The 22,395-nt window shown below is 42.3% G+C and overlaps 1 protein-coding gene across 6 annotated transcripts in view; it reads left to right on the top strand.

Moving 5' to 3' along the window:
• Nucleotides 1–22,395, top strand: part of IKZF4 (IKAROS family zinc finger 4) — a 48,767-nt gene that overhangs the window by 4,330 nt on the left and 22,042 nt on the right. For 5 of the 6 annotated variants that reach the window (XM_077483415.1, XM_077483418.1, XM_077483416.1 and 2 more), the window contains exons 2-3: nt 12,222–12,276; nt 17,368–17,469. In XM_077483415.1, coding sequence (XP_077339541.1) covers nt 12,222–12,276; nt 17,368–17,469 — 157 coding nt within the window. Of the gene's footprint in view, nt 1–12,221; nt 12,277–17,367; nt 17,470–22,395 lie in introns of those variants that run through there. The other variant, XM_077483419.1, reaches the window with a different exon arrangement.

Below are 22,395 nucleotides of genomic sequence, written 5' to 3'. Positions count from 1 at the left end.
AAATGACCCCATTTTGGAAAGTAGACACCCCAAGGAAATTGCTGATGGGTATGTTGAGCCCATTGAATATTTATTTTTTTTGTCCTAAGGGATTGAATAATGACAAAAAAAAAAAAATTTTATTACAAAAAGTTGTCACTAAATGATATATTGCTCACACATGCCATGGTTATATGTGGAATTGCACCCCAAAATATATTCCGCTACTTCTCCCGAGTATGGGGATACCACATGTGTGGGACTTTTTGGGAGTCTAGTCGCGCACGGCACCCCGAAAACCAATCACCACCTTCAGGATTTCTAAGGGTGCAAATTTTTGATTTAACTCCTCACTACCTAAAATGCCAAAATAGCACAAAACCCCCCAAAATGACCCCATTTTGGAAAGTAGACACCCCAAGCTATTTACTGAGAGGCATGTTGAGTCCATGGAATATTTTATATTTTGCCAAAAGTTGCGGGAATATTACAAACTTTTTTTTTTTTTGCACAAAGTTGTCACTAAATGATATATTGCTCACACATGCTATGGGCAGAAGTCAAATTACACCCCAAAATAAATTCTGCTGCTTCTCCCGAGTACGGGGATACCACATGTGGGGGACTTTTTGGGAGCCTAGCCACGTACGGGACCCCGAAAACCAAGCACTGCCTTCCGGATTTAAATATAAAATGCTACCAAAAAAACTGTTAGCAATCGCAGGGATCAGGCCTGACTCTGCGATCGCTGCAGTTATGTGTTTAGTGTTTTGTAATTGACAGTGATCGATCGATACTGCACTTGGGTGGGCTGGGCAGAGGGGCAAAACGCAGGTGCTAGCAGGTATCTGGGCTGATCCTGCTAACAATGCGTTTTTTTGGAACCCTGAACTGCTGGGGACGCTAGTATAGATCTGATCAGATATTGATCTGTTCAGATTCTATACCACTACGGGAGGTGTATGCTTTGCGCATGGGTGTTAGCGGTACTGGCACTAACCTAGCGCTGCCTGGGGCGACGCAGACCCTGACCCTAAAACCTAATTGATATCACCCGCCGGGTGATCAGGGGGTTAAACCTTTATTGGGTAATAAATGGTGGGTGCCCTGATGCTATAAAAAGCAAACTAACCAGAGTCACCCGTAACACTTATACGGTGATCAGTGGTGAAAGGGTTAACTAGGGGCAATCAGGGGGTACAAATTTTTATTAGGTAGTATATGGGGGTCCCTGGCGCTATATAAAAACCTGACGGGGAACCTAAATAACTAACTGGCTAACCAGCGTCACCAGTGACACTTATACTGTGATCGCTGGTGAAAGGGTTAACTAGGGGCAATAAGGGGGTTAAAACCATTATTGGGTAGTATATCGGGGTACCTAGCACTATAAAAACCTGGCGGAGAAACTAAAAATATAACTAGCTATCTAGCGACAGTAGCGACACTGATGCAGCGATCAGAAAAATGATCGCTTAGTGACACTGGCAAAAGGGGGTGAAAGGGTTAACTCTAGGGGCAATCAGGGGGTTAAATCTTTATTGGGGGGTGATGGGGGGCTACCCTGGACCTAACACTAACTGCCCTGACAGTTTTTACTTTTACAACTGACACTGAATGCATTGATCAGTAAAGAAATGATCAATGCAATCAGTGACACTGACTGGGGGGGGAGGGGGGGATCGGGGGGGGGGGGGGGGGTTTGTGTACCTATGTGTCAGTGTAGTGTTTTGGTGCACTTACTTTTAGTCTTCTCCTCGTAGTCCGGTCAAAAGACCGCCCCGAGGAGAATGACATCACTTCCTCCTTCCTGTGTAAACAATACACAGTGGGAGGAAGTTCGTCATTTGGCCAGGAGCGATCGAGAGGGGGTGGCCAGAAACCAACGGCCATCCCCTCATCACGGATCGCTCCCGGAGGGAAACGGACCGCCGTATCCAGCGGAATGGGGGTCCGATCGGACCCCCCACCCGCTGGAAGGCAGGCACGTACATGTACGTGCTTGTGCCTGCCTGTGCCATTGTGATGACGTACAATGGCAATACGGCGGTCCTTAAGTGGTTAAATAACATTGACACCCATCGCAGATTGCAACTGCAGTGCATTTTGAACGCAATGCGGGAAACGCACACAGATCGTGAGTTTTTTGCAACACATTGTGTGGATCTATCCTAAATGGTTTGCTTTCAGACTCCGTGTTAGGGCCCAGTCGCACTTGATGTTCTTGTGTGTCACATTGTTTGTTACGCCATGTGTGAACGAGCATTGCATTAAGACAGCCCATTCATTTTGAATGAGCAGCCGGTGTGCAAGAACTGACAAAAAAAAAGTGAATGCAATATTTTTTTTCTGCACGCAGCTCACCAAACTACATAGTAACGACTGTTACTGTAGCTCAAAAGTGTGATTTGGCTTAATTTACAGTGTGCTACAGAGGAGGGGTTGGGAGGTGCCATGTGTCACTCTTCTGATTACTCACTGTGCATTAAATCTTAGCCTTAGCTATTGAGCACTGTAAACAAAGTTAGGCCTCATGCACACAGAGCTTTAAAAATGCTGCTTTTACAGGTTTTGAGCCTTTTTTTTTTTTTTTTTTCCCAGCCTGTCACCCTACGTCAGTGTTTCTCAAATCCAGTCCTCAGGCCCCCCCAACAGGTCATGTTTTCAGGATTTCCCTCAGATGAAACGGCTGTGGTAATTGCTAAGGCAGTGAAACTGATCAAATCACCTGTGAAAAATAATGGAAAACCTGAAAACATGACCTGTTGGGGGGCCTGAGGACTGGATTTGAGAAACACTGCCCTACGTTCACACCTATGTGTTTTTTAGTGCGGTTAGCAGAAACACACTATAGACCATGTGCTTTTGGCAGGGGGGGGGGGCTCTGCGCCCCCACCCCAAAGCACCTTGCCCCCATGTTGATGAGGACAAGGGCCTCTTCCCGACAACCCTTGCCTGGTGGTTGTTGAGGTCTGCAGGCAGGGGGCTTATTGAAATCTGGAATCCCCCCTTTAACAAGGAGACCCCCAGATCCTGGGCCCCCCCACACCCTATGTGAATGGGTATCAGTTACATCGTACCCCTACCTATTCACCAAAAAAGCAATGAAAAGTTTAAAAAAACAAGAGCCAGTGTTTGACAATTCCTTTTATTAGTAAATTAGCTCTGAGTCTCTGTCTCTCCCGATGTCCTCTCTCCTGGTGCCCTCGCCCTTTTCCGTTGCCGTTTTTCTCCCCGAGCTGTCATCTCCCGTTTGTCATCATCTTCTTCCTCCTTGCGTCGTCACCGCCGTTTTCTTCTTCTTCGTCGTCGCCGGTTACCCACTAAAAAACCCCCCAAAAAAATAGGCTTTTCGTGAAGCTGTCTTTCTCCATTCCTATGTTCCCCGGCACCTCTTATATAGGCATAGGGCATGACCATCCGATGATGTCTCCCAGAGAGCACGTCCCTTGGGACATGGGAACATAACAATGGAGGAAGACAGCAACGCGATGAGCAGAAGATGGGGACTACGCAAGGAGTTGGTGGAAGAAGAAGACGACGACACTGGGAGATGACAACTCGGGGAGAAAATGGCATCGGAAAAAAGTGATGGCGCCGATGAGCCCCGCACACCCCGACAACCAGATTTCAATAAGCACCCTGCCTGCAGACCTCGACAACCACCGGGCAAGGGTTGTTGGGAAGAGGCCCTTGTCCCCATCAACATGCTGGCAAGGTGCTTTGGGGTAGGGGGAGCAGTCATACCCCTCAATGTTGAGGGCTCGTCCCTTCCCTTTCCTGGTATGGATTTGGGGGGGGGGGGGGGTCTACGTTGTTTTTGTTTTATTTAGTTTAGTTTATTTTCAATTTGGCGTGGGGGGAGGGGGGGCTCTTCTCCAAATTCATCATAGACCCGAAGAGCCTGGGGAACCCTGCTGACAGCTAATGATTCATCGGTTGCTAAGGATGCGATGGCCAGCTTCCTGGGGCTCCTCCTTAGAAACCAGCTTTATACAGTGTGTCTAACCACTTCAGCCCCAGCAGATTTTACCCCCTTCCTGACCAGAGCACTTTTTGCGATTCGGCACTGCGTTGCTTTAACTAAAAATTGCGCGGTCGTCCGACGTGGCTCCCAAACAAAATTAACGTCTTTTTTTTTTTTTTTTTCCCACAAATAGAGCTTTCTTTTGGTGGTATTTGATCACCCCTGTGGTTTTTATTTTTTGTGCTATAAACAAAAAAAGTGACCATTTTGAAAAAAACGCATTATTTTTTTTTACATTTTGCTATATATCGAAAAAAATAAATAAAAAAAAATAAACGTTTAGGCCGATTTATGTATTCTACATATTTTTGGTAAAAAAAAAAAAAAAAAAAAAATCGCAATAAGTCGCAAATTTAAAGGGATGTACCCGTACACCCATTTGCCTGTACATGCCATTCTGCTGACGTACATCGACGTGCGCCGGTCGGGAACCGGTTAAAGAGAGGGGGGAAAAAAAAAAGTAAACTGTATGCAAAAATGCAAAAAAAAAACACTGGTTTTAAAAAACGTAAAATTCACTGAAAAACGTGCACCAAACACAGCTGCATAGGTGTGAACCTAGACTTAGGCTAGATTCACACCTATGCATTTTTAGCGTTTTTTACATTTTGCAGATTTGCACTACAGTCCATTTACCATGGTTTCCTATGGCACACGTTCTGTAGTGCAAATCTGCAAAAAGCACTAAAAATGCATAGGTGTGAATCCAGCCTTAAAACAGCTCTGTGTAAGCCTATGGTGTTTATTTACTAAAGATGGAGCGTGGAAAAATCAGGCTAATTTCTGTATATAAACCAACTGGCACATACAGTGCCTTGCGAAAGTATTCGGCCCCCTTGAACTTTTCAACCTTTTGCCACATTTCAGGCTTCAAACATAAAGATATAAAATTTTTATTTTTTGTGAAGAATCACCAACAAGTGGGACACAATTGTGAAGTGGAACAAAATCTATTGGATTTTTGAAACTTTTTTAACTAATAAAAAAATGAAAAGTGGGGCGTGCAAAATTATTCGGCCCCCTTGCGTTAATACTTTGTAGAGCCACCTTTTGCTGCAATTACAGCTGCAAGTCGCTTGGGGTATGTCTCTATCAGTTTTGCACATCGAGAGACTGAAATTCTTGCCCATTCTTCCTTGCAAAACAGCTCGAGCTCAGTGAGGTTGGATGGAGAGCGTTTGTGAACAGCAGTTTTCAGCTCTTTCCACAGATTCTCGATTGGATTCAGGTCTGGACTTTGACTTGGCCATTCTAACACCTGGATACGTTTATTTGTGAACCATTCCTTTCTAGATTTTGCTGTATGTTTGGGATCATTGTCTTGTTGGAAGATAAATCTCCGTCCCAGTTTCAGGTCTTTTGCAGACTCCAACAGGTTTTCATCCAGAATGGTCCTGTATTTGGCTGCATCCATCTTCCCCTCAATTTTAACCATCTTCCCTGTCCCTGCTGAAGAAAAGCAGGCCCAAACCATGATGCTGCCACCACCATGTTTGACAGTGGGGATGGTGTGTTGAGGGTGATGAGCTGTGTTGCTTTTACGCCAAACATATCATTTTGCATTGTGGGCAAAAAGTTTGATTTTGGTTTCATCTGACCAGAGCACCTTCTTCCACATGTTTGGTGTGTCTCCCAGGTTGCTTGTGGCAAACTTTAGACGAGACTTTTTATGGATATCTTTGAGAAATGGCTTTCTTCTTGCTACTCTTCCATAAATGCCAGATTTGTGCAGTGTACGACTGATTGTTGTCCTATGGACAGACTCTCCCACCTCAGCTGTAGTTCTCTGCAGTTCATCCAGAGTGATCATGGGCCTCTTGGCTGCATCTCTGATCAGTCTTCTCCTTGTCTGAGCTGGAAGTTTAGAGGGACTGCCAGGTCTTGGTAGATTTGCAGTGGTCTGATACTCTTTCCATTTCAAAATGATCGCTTGCACAGTGCTCCTGGGGATGTTTAAAGCTTGGGAAATCTTTTTGTATCCAAATCCGGCTTTAAACTTCTCCAACAGTATTACAGACCTGCCTGGTGTGTTCCTTGGTCTTCATGATGCTCTCTGCGCTTTCAACAGAACCCTGAGACTATCACAGAGCAGGTGCATTTATACAGAGACTTGATTACACACAGGTGGATTCTATTTATCACCATCAGTCATTTAGGACAACATTGGATCATTCAGAGATCCTCGCTGAACTTCTGGAGTGAGTTTGCTGCACTGAAAGTAAAGGGGCCGAATAATTTTGCACGCACCACTTTTCAGTTTTTTTATTTGCTAAAAAAGTTTAAATTATCCAATAGATTTCATTCCACTTCACAATTGTGTCCCACTTGTTGGTGATTCTTCACATAAAATTTTTATTTTTTATCTTTATGTTTGAAGCCTGAAATGTGGCAAAAGGTTAAAAAGTTCAAGGGGGCCGAATACTTTCGCAAGGCACTGTAGATTCTGCATGCATATGTACACAGTGATCACAACCACACAGGTGTCATTGCGAACATCAGAGCGAGAGCAATAATTCCCCAGACCTTCTGTGTAACGCTGAACTGGTAGCCTGTAAAAGTGTTTTTAAAGCGTCAACTATAGAGATTTTTTTTAGAATTAGGAAGGGTAGACTAAGGCCTCATACATACGATATAAAAATCAGAAGGGGAAAATTCGTAGGACAAGCTGTCTGCGGATTTTTGGATCATTAGTACGGTGCATTCGACAGCTGATTTGACTTTTTCGTCAGACAAAAGCTGGATGTGTAGGCTATAAAAAATGTTGTTGGATGTGACCTCAACGTCTGATTTTCGGATGGTTAGTACAGAAATCGTCACACATAAGTCGAAATTACAAACGCACATGATCGGAATCGAGGAACGAGCTGGAAGAGTTTGATCTTGTACACTACGTAATCTAGAATTAACAATCGTGACATGACAATTGATGAAATGTCGAAATGCAGCGAACATTCTCATCCTCTTTAATGGGATAATAATGAAGCTGCTTTACTGGTGATATTGATGGAGTTATGCCAAATGTATTTTAAAAGGAATTTGTTTTGTACGATCTGAAAATCATGAATTAACTCTCACCAAACTTCTACTAACACAAAATTAGCAGAAGGGGCCCAAAGGGTGGCGCTTGAGAAATTAACTTCCGTTTTATACTCTCATAGTACAATAGTACGTTGCCACATTCCTGTTTGTCAAACGACAATTTGCGTATCGTTAGTATGCTAGACAAAATCCTGCATGTGCCCTTTTGACAAAAATCAGACACTCTGTCGTCAAACAATCAGACCGTGTGTACGAGGCCTAAGGCCCCATACATACTATTCGATTTTCTGCAGATTTTTGTCTTCAGATTTATCAAAACCGTGTAGTGCAAGGGCCTGCCTGATTGCATACACATTTAAACTCTTAAGCCTTGTACAAACGGTCAGATTATTGGATGAATTTTCATCAGTTTTTTGTTGGAAGCCAGTCTCAAATCGAAAGTGAAGAGGGTACTAACCATCAGAAAATGTTTGGATGACAGAATTCTACGTCAGAAGTGATGTAATGTGTTTAATTGTTTTGCATGTGTTCTTTCATTTCTGAGCATGCCTAGTGTTGCTGTTCAGATTTTGTTTTGCCAGAAAACTTTACTAATGAAAAGAAAATCGGACGTTGTCACATTGGACAAAAATTTTGGAGCACGAACATGCAGTTTTTGTCTGCCGAAAATTCGTAATTGGCTGTCAAAAGCAGCATCCCAATGATCAGAAAATCGCCAGATTGTTCATCGGACGCAATTTAACTTAAAATGTTCTGACCATGTGTATGGGCCTTTAAGGTTTGACCTCATATTATATGGTTTTGGTAAATCTGAAGACAAAAATCTGCAGAAAATCTAATTGTGTGTGTGTGTATGGGGCTTTGGCACTTCTCCTTAAAGTGGAGGGAGATTTTTTTTTTTTCACTTGCCGGAAACGCTGTTGCTAGGTGGTATTCCTAATCTGCCTCTTCCTATTCCGTGCGCTTCCTCCTCTGCGGTGACCGGCCCCATTGCCTTCTGGGACATGTGTGTGTCCCAGAAAACAATGGTCCCATTCACAAAGCGCAGCGTGACTCGTGCATGCGCAGTAGGAAACTGGCAGTGAAGCCTCAAGGCTGCACTGCCTATTTCCCTTCGTTAGGATGGAGGCGCCAGCAGCTGATCCGATGGATGGATTGGCCTCGGGGCGGTTGACATTGTGGGATCGTTGGACAGGTAAGTGTCCTTATTAAAAGTCAGCAGCTACAGTGTTTGTGGCTGCTGACTTTAAAAAAAAAAAAAATGTATTGGGCGGAACGCCCCTTTGTCCTATCAAATATGTCAACTGAAGTGAAATTAGGTGAACCTCTGCACACTTCACTTAAGTGAAGCTTAAGCTGGCCATACACCATACAATTTTCTTATTCAATTTTCTTTAAATTTACCTTCAACTATGTAGTACAGCCTTTCTCAACCTTTTCAACACGGAAGAACCCTTGAAATAGTTCTCTGGTCTCAGTGAACTGCTAAAAATTAGAAATCTACAACTCCTGATACATTAGTTTGATGGTCAGTGGGAAGAATGGTCCTTACCCTTGTGGTCATTGGGAAGAATTGCCTCCTTATAGATAGCTAAAAAGATCAATGGTGTCGATGGGAGCTTGTCTAAGAGGCAGAAATTGCCCTATGCTGAAGGAACCCCTAGCAACCTCTGGAGGAACCCTGATTGAGAATCACTGATGAAAGGGCCTACCTGATTGCATACAAATTGAAAGTGTTTAGGTTTGACCTCCTGTTATATGGCTTTGGTAAATCTAAAGGAAAGTTGTACAAGAAAATTGTATAATCCGGCTTTGTACAGGGAAATGTAACGCGCTAGGTTTACACACATGCAAATTGGATGCATTTTGAAACACATCCAATTAGCATGAAGGTAAAGAACATTGCTTTCTGTTGTGCCTGTTCACATACAGTATGCGGTGCGAATTGAGTCCTGCCCAGTTTTCTGGTCTGGTTCAGGTGCAAATTCAGTCTTGTTGCCTTCTACGGTAATGCTTCTAAATCATACATGGCATTCAGCTGTGGGCAGGATAAATTCCTGACCTGATACTGATGCAATCCTGACCTGATCCTGATCAAAAACTGACCTGACTCTGAACAACTACTTTGTCAATTAGCTGTGAGAACGGAGCTTCAATGTGCACCACATGTGTGAACCCAGCCTAAAGCAAACTGCTTCAGACGGCTTTCAGGTGATCACGGGTGCACTTTACTTTTATACCTTTTGCTAAAATGGGCTCCTAATGGACAATAATGAGCGCTGTGGATGAAAGGAATATAAACGGATCCTAAAATCTCTAGGTATTTGTAGCCTGCTGAAATATCGGCACCGAAAAAACAATATCGGTTGATCCCTAGCTTTCAATGCAAAGGTGTGAATAAAGCTTTGAAAATGATGCAAATTAGACTTTGCTTTCAGTGTGTAAATATGCCTTTTAAGAGGAAGTAAAGGCCAAAAAAAAAAAAACACGCCCTGTAAGGCAAAGGCATAATGAGCTAGTATGCATAGCATACTAGCTCATTATGAATAACTTACCTGAGAACGAAGCCCCCGAAGCGGTCCTCCGTCTTCCTCTTCGGCACTGCCATGTATCCCAGAGCAACTTCCAGGTCTCGCTGCTGTGATTCGCCGGAGCTGCGATGACGTCACTCCCGCGCAAGTGCATGGGAGCCAATGCTCGCGGCATATCGCCGCAATCTGCTGCCTGCCCAGTGCGCCATGCGCGCCGCTGTCTACGCCGCATGCGGGTAAATATCTCCTAAACCGTATAGGTTTGGGAGATATTTCTTGGGCCTACAGGTAAGCCTTAATCTAGGCTTACCTGTAGGTCAAAGTGGTTTGTAAGGGTTTACAACCACTTTAAAGACTCGTTCACACAATAAAATGTGTCCTGGTGTACATTATGTAGGGTTAGGTGATGAGAAGTGTAGTGCTCTGTAACAACTGTTTATTTATTTTTTCTTCTAACCTTATTGAAGTGTAACAGGATAAAACTTCATTTCACTTGGAAAACCTTCATTTTCTGTGACCAGGTGTTCAGCCTGTGTTGATCTGCATAGCTCAACTGATCTGGTGTTACTGATCCTTTACAAGTGCATTCCAGCGTTTATGTTTACAGGTCTTGGTAAATGACGGGCTAATGGGATCGATCATGTGATATGTCCCAATTTGAGTTTGTCTCTGACAGTGATCATTTTCATTACAAAGCACATTTTCTATTGGATCTCATTTGGTTTTCCTCTAAACTTGAGGTTGTTGGTAAGCGCCACCTTGGCATTGGCCTCTACCCAAGGCAAATATTGCTCTAACTTATATTGCATTATCCTTTTTTTTATGTTTTAAGACTGAATGTCGTTACAGAGTGAATACATAAGCTTTTGTTTAAAAAGGCAAAGTGCACAGTACCCCCCTTGCGGTAGTAAATAGCAACCAGGCAGAAAAACTCCTTCAGCCATTTGCCCTAAAGTACTGAAAGTTTTAACGTGAACCTGTGGTCAGGCTATGGACATTTTAAGTTTTCTGTAAGGCTCGGCTCACATTTTATGCGATACTATCCGTATGGCTGAAATCGCATTGCACAGACATCACGTGATGTGCGGTATGAATCACATGCAATCTCTCAACACACTGGTGTGAACCAGCACTATATTTATATTTCATATTGAGGTTTGTGTATTAACCGTTTGCTAGCTGCCTGTTCCCACTAGCACTGACGATTTGTTGCAATTCTAAATGCCGTATTTATCAGCGTATAACACGCACCCTAATTTTAAGAGGAATGTTTCAGGAAAAAAACTTGCATTTTAAATAATGGACTTTGAAGCAAAATAAGGGTCAGTGCCCATTAATACAGCCTGATCAGTGCCCATCTGCAGCCACACCATTACCCTTTAATGAAGCCCGTTCAGTGCCCATTTGCAGCCCCGCTATTGCTCATCTGCAGCCTTGCCATTGCCCATTATTGTAGTTTGATCAATGCCCCTTTGCAGCCTCAACAGTGCCCATCTACAGCCTTGCCATTGTTCATCATTGTAGTCTGATCAGTGCCCATTTGCAGCCTCAGTAGTGCCCATCATTGCAGCCTCACCAGTGCCTGTTAATGTAGCCAGCGCGGATGTAGACAGAGCCAGATCTCCTGTGTATTTGGCTCAGCTCGGCACTCGGCTCACAATCCAGGACATGTGACATGCTAGGAGCCGTCCAGGAGGCGGGACTGGGCGTGACTGCGAGCCAAGCTGAGCCGAGTACACAGGAGGGCCTGGCTCTGTCTAATTTGGAGGGGCTCATTCCCTCCTTCTAGGCAGCACTATGTCGGCGTATGACACGCACCCATGATTTTCCCACGATTTTCAGGGGGAAAAAGTGTGTTATACACTGATAAATACAGTATATGTAAATATTTGCATGGCCATAGCCTGATCACATGTTAAAGAGAAACTCCTGAAAAGGTTAAACAAAAAAAAAATCAAAAAAATTTTATTGTAAGAGCGGAGGGGCAAAGAACTGGAATTATAAAAAGTAGATGGGAAACCTGAAGTATTAAAAAAAAATAAAAAATAAAAATAAAAAATAAAAAAAGTTCTGCAACTTTAATCACTTACTTGTAAAGATGTACATCCCACATTGTGCAAGCATCTGGAGTGAAATACTTGGACTGCCGTTGCTAATATTCCTTGCATGCTAGTTGCTAGGCTATTTAAATAATCTTTGTACCATAAGTCCAGTCCTCTGACTGTATTATTGGGTAACTGGTAACTGTGTCTCTATACAGGGTGTTTGTATATTGTTTATATGTTTTTAACTATGTTGTAAAATTTTTATATATATAATTAATATAATATAATTTTTTTTATTTTTATTTTTTTCCCCTCTCTCTCATTATGTGCCCACAAAGTCCATAATTTTTTTTGACTTGGTCAATCTTCAATATCTCTAGTTTCTAGGCTGTTATGCTGATCCAGTGGCTTTATTACTTTGCAAAGTGTCTGTAAAAGTTTTGAATTCACTGGCTGCATACTTGTTCTGGGTTACTGACTAAGTTATATTCCTTTTTTTTTTTTTTTTTTTTTTTTTTATTTATTTTTTTTTCTGCTAAATCTATTATGAAATAAACTTGATTTATTTTGATTTTAAAAATCTTCCTGATCACATTTCAGAGAACCCAGTCTAATATGGAAATTGAGGACTACAATGGCCGCTCTTATATGTCTGGTATGTAAAAACTTATTTCAGTTTCGTTATGTCATAATACATTTTTCTTTAGGCCTGGTTCACATTAGTGCAATTTCAAATGCAACTTGAGTAGCACAGAATCACATGACAATGGTAATGCCACTGTTTTCAAGGGTGCCTGGTTGACATCAAGGCAGCACTGTACGGCATGGTTTTGGGAAAGGGCCCCTTTACACTTTACTGTGATTCCAGTGTAATTTTGGGCCCATAGAATATGCAACCTAAATCGAAAATGCAACAAAGTTGGATCAAATTGCAGCTGCAGTAGTGTGAACCTAGTCTGAGTAAATTTTAATAATAAAGTAGGACTGGGTCACCCCTCCATTTAATTTGAGATATTATATTAACCCTTTATCATGTTTCAGACGAATGGAAAAAATGCAGAAACCTTTTGGGTGTGTAATGGTTTAGTGTGTTATGGTGTCAATCAAAATGAATAACCCTGTAGTTCACTGAAACAGAACAGAAGCTGGTTATCGGCATTTCCTTTCCTCATGCTGACAGCATGAGGCGAGATGAAGACAGCTTATGTCTTATGTAAAAGTGACATGTACGCTGATCGGGGCACTGATTATCAGTCCAGTCCCAACAGTGCCCATCAGTGCTTCATTTTGAGCCCATCAGTGCTTCATTTTGAGCCCATCAGTGCTTCATTTTGAGCCCATCAGTGCTTCATTTTGAGCCCATCAGTGTCCCTGATCAGCGCACATTTGTGTAGGAGAAATATTACCTGTTTACAAAATTTTACCAAATTATGAAAGGTGTGTTTTTTGTTTTGTTTTTTGTTTTTTTGTTTTTGTAATTTGTTTTATTTTTTTGTTTACTCAACGTAACATCATCTTTCACAGAAAAATATATATTAGTGAGTGCCTTGCAAAAGTATTCACCCCCTTGGCATGTTTCGTGATTTGTTGCCTCGCAACCTGGAATTTAACATGGATTGTTTGAGGATTTGCATCATTTAATTTACAGAACATGCCCACAGCCTTGGAGATTTTTTTTTTATTTTTTTTTATGGTGAAGCAAGCAACAAATAGGACAGTAACAGAAAAAGTCAATGTGCATAACTATTCACCCCCCTAAAGTCAATACTTGTAGCTTTGGATAAGTCTCTATGAGCGTGTCACATCTTGCCACTGGGATTTTTACCCATTCCTCCTTGCAAAACTGCTCCAGCTCCTTCAAGTTGGATGGTTTGCACTTGTAAACAGAAATCTTTAAGTCTGACCACAGATTTTCTATTGGATTGAGGTTTCGGCTTAGACTAGGCTGTTCCAACATCAAGGGTGAATGTTTCCCCTTAAACCACTCAAGTTTTGCTTTAGCAGTGTGTTTGGTGTCATTGTCCTGCTGGAAGGTGAACCTCCATCCTAGCCTCCTCACACATAGTGGTACAGGTTTTGCTCAAGAATATCCCTGTATTTAGCACCATCCATCTTTCCCTCAACCCTGACCAGTTTCCCTGAAAAACATGGTGTTCTTTGGGTGATGTGTTGGGTTTGCGGCAGACATAGCGTTTTCTTTGATGGCCAAAAAGTTCAGTTTTAGTCTCATCAGACCAGAGCACCTTCCGCCATACATTTTGAACGTCTCCCACATGCCTTTTCGCAAACTCAAAACGTGCCATTTTGTTTTTTGCTAAAAGTAATGGCTTTCTTCTGGCCACTCTGCCATAAAGCAGAAACTCTATGGAGCGTACGACTTATTGTTGTCCTTTGTACATATAACTCCAGTCTCTGCTGTGGAACTCTGCAGCTCCTCCAGGGTTACTTTAGGTCTCTGTGCTGCCTCTCTGATTAATGCCCTCCTTGCCCGGTTTGTGAGTTTTGGTGTGCGCCTGTCTCTTGGCAGGTTTTCTTTTGTGCCATGTTCTTTCCATTTTTGGTTATGATAGATTTGATGGTGCTCCTAGGGATCATCAAAGATTTGGATATATTTTTATTTTTTTTATAACCAAACCCTGACTTCTCAACAACATTGTCCCTTACTTGTTTGGAGAGTTCCTTGGTCTTCATGGTAGTGTTTGGTTAGTGGTGCCTCTTGCTTAGGTGTTGCAGCCTCTGGGGCCTTTCAAAAAGAGGTGTGTGTGTGTGTGTGTGTGTGTGTGTGTGTGTGTGTGTGTAATGACAGATCATGTGACACTTAGATGGCACACAGGTGGACATCATTTCACTAATTATGTGACTTCTGAAGGTAATTGCTTGCACCGGAGCTTTATATGGGCTTCATAACAAAGTGGGTGAATACATACGCACATGCCAATTTATTATCATTTTTTTTTTTTTTATTTCTGAAAAATAGTTTTAGGTATATATTTTTATATTTTTCTATTTTACTTCACCAACTTAGACTATTGTGTTCTGATCCATCACATATAATGCAGATTAAAAAAACATTGCACTAAAGGCTGTAATGTAACAAAATAGATAAAAAAACCAAGGGGGCTGAATACTTTTGCTGTGTGTGTGTGTGTGTGTGTGTGTGTGTGTGTGTGTGTGTGTGTGTGTGTGTGTAATATAAATCAAATATATATATATATATATATATATATATATATATATATATATATATTAGTGTATTTTATTTTTTTTTCCCAAAAAATGTAAAAACCCCAGTGGTAATTAAAAATCACAAAAAGCTCTCTCTCCCAACCGCATCTCAGGAGCTCAGCCACAGTGATCTTTTGGTTCTTTACCTCTTTCACCAAGAATCTTCTCCCCCGATAGCTCAGTTTGGCCGGACGGCCAGCTCTAGGAAGGGTTCTGGTCGTCCCAAACGTCTTTCATTTAAGGATTATGGAGGCCACAGTGCTCTTAGGAACCTTAAGTGCAGCAGAATTTTTTTTAATTATTTTATGTAACCTTGGCCAGATCTGTGCCTTGCCACAATTCTGAGCTCTTCAGTCAGTTACCTTAAGATTCTCATTTGCTCTGACATGCACTGTGAGCTGTAAGGTCTTTATATAGACAGTTGTGTGGCTTTCCTAATCAAGTCCAATCAGTATAATCAAACACAGCTGGATTCAGATGAAGGTGTGTACAACCATCTCAAGGACGATCAGAAGAAATGGACAGCGCTTGAGTTAAATATGAGTTTCACAGCAAAGGGTCTGAATACTTAGGACCATGTGATAATTCAGTTTTTCTTTTTTAATAAATCTGCAAAAAATTTCAACAATTCTGTGTTTTTTCTGTCACTATGGGGTGCTGTGTGTACATTTAATGAGGGGAAAAAAATGAACTTAAATGATTTTGGCAAATGGCTGCAATATAACAAAGGGTGAAAAAATTTAAAGGGGTCTGAATACTTTCCGCCCCCACTGTAGACATCAGTAAAAACAGACACTGATTCTAATCTTCCCCACTCTAACACTTTGATAGTAAACAGTGGAAAAATAAGAAAATCATCTTCTTAAAGATTATTTCCTGCTGCACACTATACTGAACCATTACAAAATATTATTACAATCACTTCTTCATGTTTCTGATTTGTATTGATAGCAAATGGATTAATGTCTGTATTCATTTTCATGTAGCTCTATTAATAGAGAAAGTTCATATTCATTACAGCTTTGCACGTGACCCTTACAGATGTTTACCATTTGCTCAGCTAGATTCTTACCAATGCATTTTTACGCACATGTGTTTCCATTGCGATCAATAAAAACACAGGTCAAATTGGTTTGATCTGGTGATCACCGTACATAGCTGTATCTGTTTCTGATCAGGTCACATGAAGCTGAGAAGGGCTGCTAGAAAGTGGACTGAATAGTTTGGCAAATGGGGCAAACCCATCATTGAAACAATCAAGCTTGTGCATGTTCCTTTTGTTGCCCCATGTGAAGCTGGGGAAATGATATTGATGGTACTTCTTGCAGAGGATTAGTGCTCTCTCCTGGGCACTAGTGACATTGAAAAATATTAACACCTTTTTAAGAAGTGGTGAATGTGAAATTAAACTTAATCCAAGTCCGAATTCTGGATTTTTTTATTTCAATAGCCTGGCTCGGTATCAAGGCCGCACATCTGCCCCCATAGCAAGCAGGCAGAAAACGCTGGACGCCCCTAGGAGCAGCTGTAAAAACATCCAGTGTGCATGAGGCCTAAACCCTAAATATGGACTTATAGTTGCTTCCCTTTTGGTCTGGTAAAGCTACCATTAAAGTATTACTAAACCCACAACAGTAAAATCAGTCTGTATATGCAGTAAAGCATGCTTGTTCTACTCGCTGTGGAACCTAAGGGCTTAATCCTCCGCATTGTGTATAAAGGCTGTTTTGATCCTGTCTTTTCTGATTCTCCCCTTCCAGTGTCCCCAATCCATCTCCTGATGGATCACACTCTGCACATGCTCAGTTTGGTGTGTATTGCTAGAGGTTATTTTATTTTATTTTTTCCTTGGAGTGCATATAATCAGCACAGGGCCAATCGGCACTGTCCAGACAGAGGGTCAGGGATCCTGCAGTCTTTAGGACAGTCATAGGAGAATTAAAACTCTTCCTACAAGCTTTAACCAGACACTGATAGAAGTCACAAGACTGCTACATACTGCTGGTGAGAAAAGGCATTTCGCAGTTTTTATATTTACTAAAATAATTACATTTCAGTGTTCTGTGTACTGTGGGAGACAGACCAGATATAGTGAATGCAGGGTCCTGGGTTTGGTAACATTTTTAAATGCAGTTTGTTTATATTTAAGTACAAAAAAATAATAATAATAAAAAAAAAATCATCAATCCCAGAAAGCCTAAGCCGATAACTTCTTGACATCCATGCCAATGCTCTTATCAGTGCTGTTTCCATTTTTCTCTGTGAATTACAGAATACCTCCCCCATATGTTGAGGAGAGGGAGAAGTCTTCTATAATCCTAACACACATCCTGCCCAAGGGAGACAACCCTGCTCCTTAATAGATGAAGTATATTTTGGAGAGCATTGTTGCCCTTGGACAGGTTTTATAATACTAGCAGGAAAAAAATCCGGGGGAAAAAAAGCAAAACAAATGCAACCACTAAATCTAATGACTGGTAAACTGCAATATATTAATGCAACATTGTCCTTAAAACTGCAGCTGGAGATTCATCTCTGGAAAAGGATTTCTCAGAAGCATTGATTGGACCCAATGTGAGCACACCAAACAGCCGACACTCATCCCCAAGTCGTTCACTAAGTGGTAAGTGTACTATTGTACCAGGTGAATTGCTGTTATAGCTTTGGACCCAGGTGTCTAAAAAAAAAAAAAAAGCTAATTTTTTTTTTTTTTTTTTATTCCTTATCCTGCCTGTCCTTTGAACTTGAGGGTGAAAGTGGCAGCCTCAAGTTCAAATGGAAGGATATCCTTCTAATAGTTTACATCTGTCTCCTGGCTTATTATTTTTAGTCATCCCCATGGATTTCCATTTTTTTTTTATTTTTTTTTATTTACAATATATTGCCAAGGAAAATATACCAAGCAAAGATGCATTCCAGTCAGTAGTAAAATAGAAACCTTGTGATACATTTTGGGAGCATGGCCTACCTGCTATATAGTTTGGTTTTATATTCTGCTATTACTGTAATGCAGCAATCCACCTTACATCTTTTTGGTCTGTAATCTCGTGATGCTGGAATGCATCTACTGGTGCTACTCAAAGATCCTCCCTATTGCCCCTTATGCACCGATGGCCTGAAATGCCATCATCAAAATATCACAGCAGTCATCACAGAAAGTCTCAGGCTGGGTTCACATATGAGCCACTTGTGGCTCACAGCAGGGGTCCGGTGTGTCCTGGTTCCCCATTTTTTTCAGGTTCCATTTCAGCCTACATTTTTGGCTGATTTCGGACCTGAAACAGACCAAAAGATGCACATTGTTTTTGTGCAAATCGCACTTGACTCGCAGCGGCGATATGTGAACCTGCTCCATGGAGAGCCGGTCAAAGTCTCCTTCTATTGCAGCTTGGATGCGGGGAAACCTGCATCCAGTTCGCAGTGGTGTGAACCCAGCCCCAAACTAGTTATGCTTAAGGCTGGGTTCACACTATCTTTGTAAGTCGCTCACAGTAGGGGTCCGGGGCGTCCCTGTTCACTGTTTTGGGTCAGATTTCAGCCTGAATTTTGGGCTGAATTGGGACCTGAAACAAACCAAAAGACGCACAGGGCTCCTGTGCCAATTTGCACCAGAGCCATGTGAACCGGCTCCAAAGAGAGCCATTCAAAATCTTCTTTTGTTGTGAATTGGATTCAGAAATCCACATCCAATCGCAATAGTGAACCCAGCCTAAAGCAGTATTTCAACTCAAAAGCAAACCTTTATTATATTGCAGCTCAGCATTTATTAGCTATGATGGCTGCATTTATTTTTATTTTTAGGCTTTTTCTTCTGGTTTCATTTTCTGATCCTGTCAGTAAACCCAATTTTTTTTTTTTCCAAAAGAACAAGCTCTCCAGCAGAATGCATCAGTTGCAGGAATGAGACCTACCAGTTAACACTGGCAGGGCTGCTTACAGTTATCAACATTTATTTATGTAAAATCTTTATTCTAAAAGGGGAAAAAACTTTTATCTGGTTATAAAATGCCAGCTGGAGTCTGGCTTCAATTTGTTAGGGTATCTAAATCTGCTAGTACATCTAACACTCTCCCCACAGACTTACAATACTGCTGTCAAAATGTGCCCCTTTATTCAGAGTGGAGGCCCTGTAATAATTTTTTAAGTTATTATTCAGGATTTATATATCGTCAACAGTTTGCACAACGCTTTACAATGTAGGAAGACGCTACACCAACAGTGCAATTTTAAAAAAAGGGGGCTAGAGGAGCCCTACTCCTGCCAGCTTACATTCTAATAGGGATGGGCAGATGAAACAAAAGGTAGGGACGGTGAGAGATGAACTGATGAGGGGAGTAGAAGATCCGGTTTTTAGCTGGAGGCGGAATAGGCCACCCTGAAGAGAATAATTTTCAGGGGTGGCCTAAAAGTGGACAGAGTAGGAGATAGGCAGACAGAATGGGGTAGTGAGTTCCAGAGGATGGGGGAGGCTCTGGAGATGAGCATAGGAGGAGGAGACAAAGGAGCAAGAGAGCAGAAAGTCTTGGGAAGAGCGGAGAGGATGGGTTGGGTGATATTTGGAGATAAGACTGGTGATGTAGCTTGGGGCAGAATTGTGAATGGCTTTGTATGTTGTTAGTGTTTTGAATTTTATTTGTTGTGCAATGGGAAGCCAGTGGATGGAATGGCAGAGAGGAGTGGTGGACACTGAACAGTTGGTAAGGTGGATGAGTCTGGCAGCTGCATTCATGATAGACGGAAGAAGGGATAGCTTGCAGAGAGGTAGGCCAATGAGAAGGGAGTTACAATAGCGAGAAATAACGAAGGAGTGAATAAGTTGCTTAGTGGTCTCAATGGTTAGAAAGGGGTGTATTTTGGAGACGTTTTGGAGGTGAAGTTTGGACGATTTGGACAGGGATTGGATTTGGGGCTGAAAGGTCAGGTCAGAGTCTAGGATTACACCTAGTACCTTGACATGAGGGGAGGGACTGATGGTTGTATTATTGAGCTTGATGGAGAAGTCAAGGGGACAGGCACGAGATTGAGGAAAAATGTATGTATGAGCTAAGTTTTAGAACATTTGAGGAAGTGGTGTGACATCCATGTTGATATGTCAGTTGGTAAGAGAGAGAGATTTGTGTTTCGTCGGCATAGAGGTGGTACTGGAAGCCATGGGAGTTTATTAGCAGACCAAGCGAGGAGGTGTAAATGGAGAAGAGAAGGGGTCCGAGGACAGAACTTTGAGGTATCCCTACAGAAAGAGGAAGTGGAGAGAAGGAAACAGATATAGGTTACACTGAAGGAGCGCTGTGATAGGTAGGAGAGAATAGAGTCTTGAAAGAGGAAGTAAACCCTGATGGGTTTACTTCCTCTTTGATTCCCTGCAAAGATAAAGCATAATGGACTACTATGCATCACATAGTAGTCCATTATGTGTCACTTACCTGAAGTCACCGCTGTCCCCTGTAGTCCAGAGCCTCCATCTTCTTGGTGGGTCTCGCTGCTCCGGCGCTGTCATTCATCGGAGCCGTGATGACGTCACTCCCACGCATGCCCACGGGAGCTGCCACTCACGGAATATCGCTGTTAACGGCGGCGTGCTCAGTGTGCCTGTCTTTCGGCAAATATCTCCTAAACCGTGTAGGTTTAGGAGATATTTCTTGGACCTACAGGTAAGCCTTAATCTAGGCTTACCTGTAGGTCAAAGTGGTTGTAATGGGTTTACAACCACTTGAAGGCCAAGAGAGTGGAGTTTTTTGAGGAGGAGGGGGATGGAAAACAGTATCAAAAGCTGCAGAGAGGTTGAGTAGTATGAGTATGGAGTAGTGGTCATTGGTGTTAGTAGGGCAGTTTCAGTGGAGTGTAGCATGCGGAAGCCAGACTGTAAGGGGTCAAGAAGGTTGTTGTCAGTGAGGTAGGAGCTAAGACAGTTGTAGACTAAGCATTCTAAAAGTTTTGACTCAAACGGGAGCTAGGAGATGGGTCTTAATTTGTTCAGGCTGGTGGGATCCAATGACATATTAAAGGGTAATGGGGATAAGATTCAGACTTGCAGGATGCCTTCCAAAGTGTTGGTTTGTAGTCAATCCAGAGTGCAGCAGAGTTCTTTGGGATTTTTTTCTTGCTGCTTTCGTTCAACTGCTAATTACTCCTGCAGAAAACTTACTCTTCCTAAACCTGTCTCTGACTTGCTCCATGGGCACAACTCAATTTATACAGAGATGATCAAATGAGGAAATCTTCCACTCCCTAATTAAAGCGGAGGTCCACCCTAAAGTGGACCTTCCGCTCATTGGAATCCTCCCCCCCCCCCCCTCCGGCACCACAATTGGCACCTTTCAGGGGGGGGGGGCAGGTACCTGTACAGTACAGGTATCTGCACCCACTTCCGGCGTAGATTCTGCAGAAGGTACGCCCCTTTCCGAAAGTCCCCCGCTGCCTGCTGGGAAACGCATGGATCCCAGAGACAGCGGAGACCATCCTTATTGCGCAGCGCGACTCGCGCATGCGCAGTAGGGAACCGGGAAATGAAGCAGAAAGGCTCCACTTCCTGATTCCCATACCCAAGATGGCGGCGGCAGCACCCAAGAGACGATCGAGAGATCGGCTTCGGGTGCTGACATCGTGGGCGCGCTGGGCGTGTAAGTGTCACTATTTTAAAAGTCAGCAGCTGCAGTATTTGTAGCTGCTGGCTTTAAAAAAAAAAAAAAAAAAAAAAATAATAAAAAAATAAACTGCGGACTCCCGCTTTAAGGATGGATAAGGAAAACATTGGGAGAGGAATGGCCAGAGATACACGGGCCACAGTCGCAAAGATGAGTATGAGCTCTTTCACACGGGACGGATCACAACATCGATCCCCGCTGAGCAGGAAGATGACAGGTCTGTCTCTGCACACTGACGCAGAGTCCATCGTCATCCGATCCGCAGAAGGATGGAAAAATCGTTTTTTCCTCCGTCACACTTTTTTGGATCGAAGCTGGTCAGAAGTCAGCGGACATGTCACCGCTGACATCCGACGCTCCATAGAGGTCTATGGAGCATCCGTTCAGGTCCGCCTAAAAAAACTGACTTCCGGAACCTGAACGGATCGGTCATGTGAAAGGGGCCTAACTCTTGGGTTCCAAAAAGAGATGAGAATCCATCATTACATTAACAACTGGCTAAGTTACAAATTTAAAAACAAAAAAACTTAAATGCATACCCCAGTTAAAACAATGTTTTGGAAAGCAGAGAGACAGTTTTTGAATTGTTTGAGAGTAATAGGACTTGTGTTGCTAACCAGCTCACCAGGAGAAAAAAGAAAAGAAAGCTAATGCAGCCTCCACATCTAATGATTGGTAAGCTGCAATATATTACATTTTTGGTTTTGGTTGAATACCGCTTTAAACCTATATTGGAAGCACTGAATTGAATTTGAAATGCAGGAAGCGGAGATGGATAAAGTTACATTGAACAGGTTTCTGTTAGTGCACTTTTAACTGCCTTCCTACTAATCTTCTATGGGATGTGTTTACACAGACCTCGTGCTATTTTTCTAATTCAAAGTACAAACATTTTATATTTTGCA

The sequence above is a fragment of the Lithobates pipiens genome, unplaced genomic scaffold (genome assembly GCF_037356315.1).
Source record: "Lithobates pipiens isolate NorthernLeopardFrog02 unplaced genomic scaffold, aLitPip1_a1.2 Scaffold_16, whole genome shotgun sequence".
Classification (NCBI taxonomy): domain Eukaryota; kingdom Metazoa; phylum Chordata; class Amphibia; order Anura; family Ranidae; genus Lithobates; species Lithobates pipiens.
This window is presented reverse-complemented; position numbering and strand designations above follow the sequence as displayed.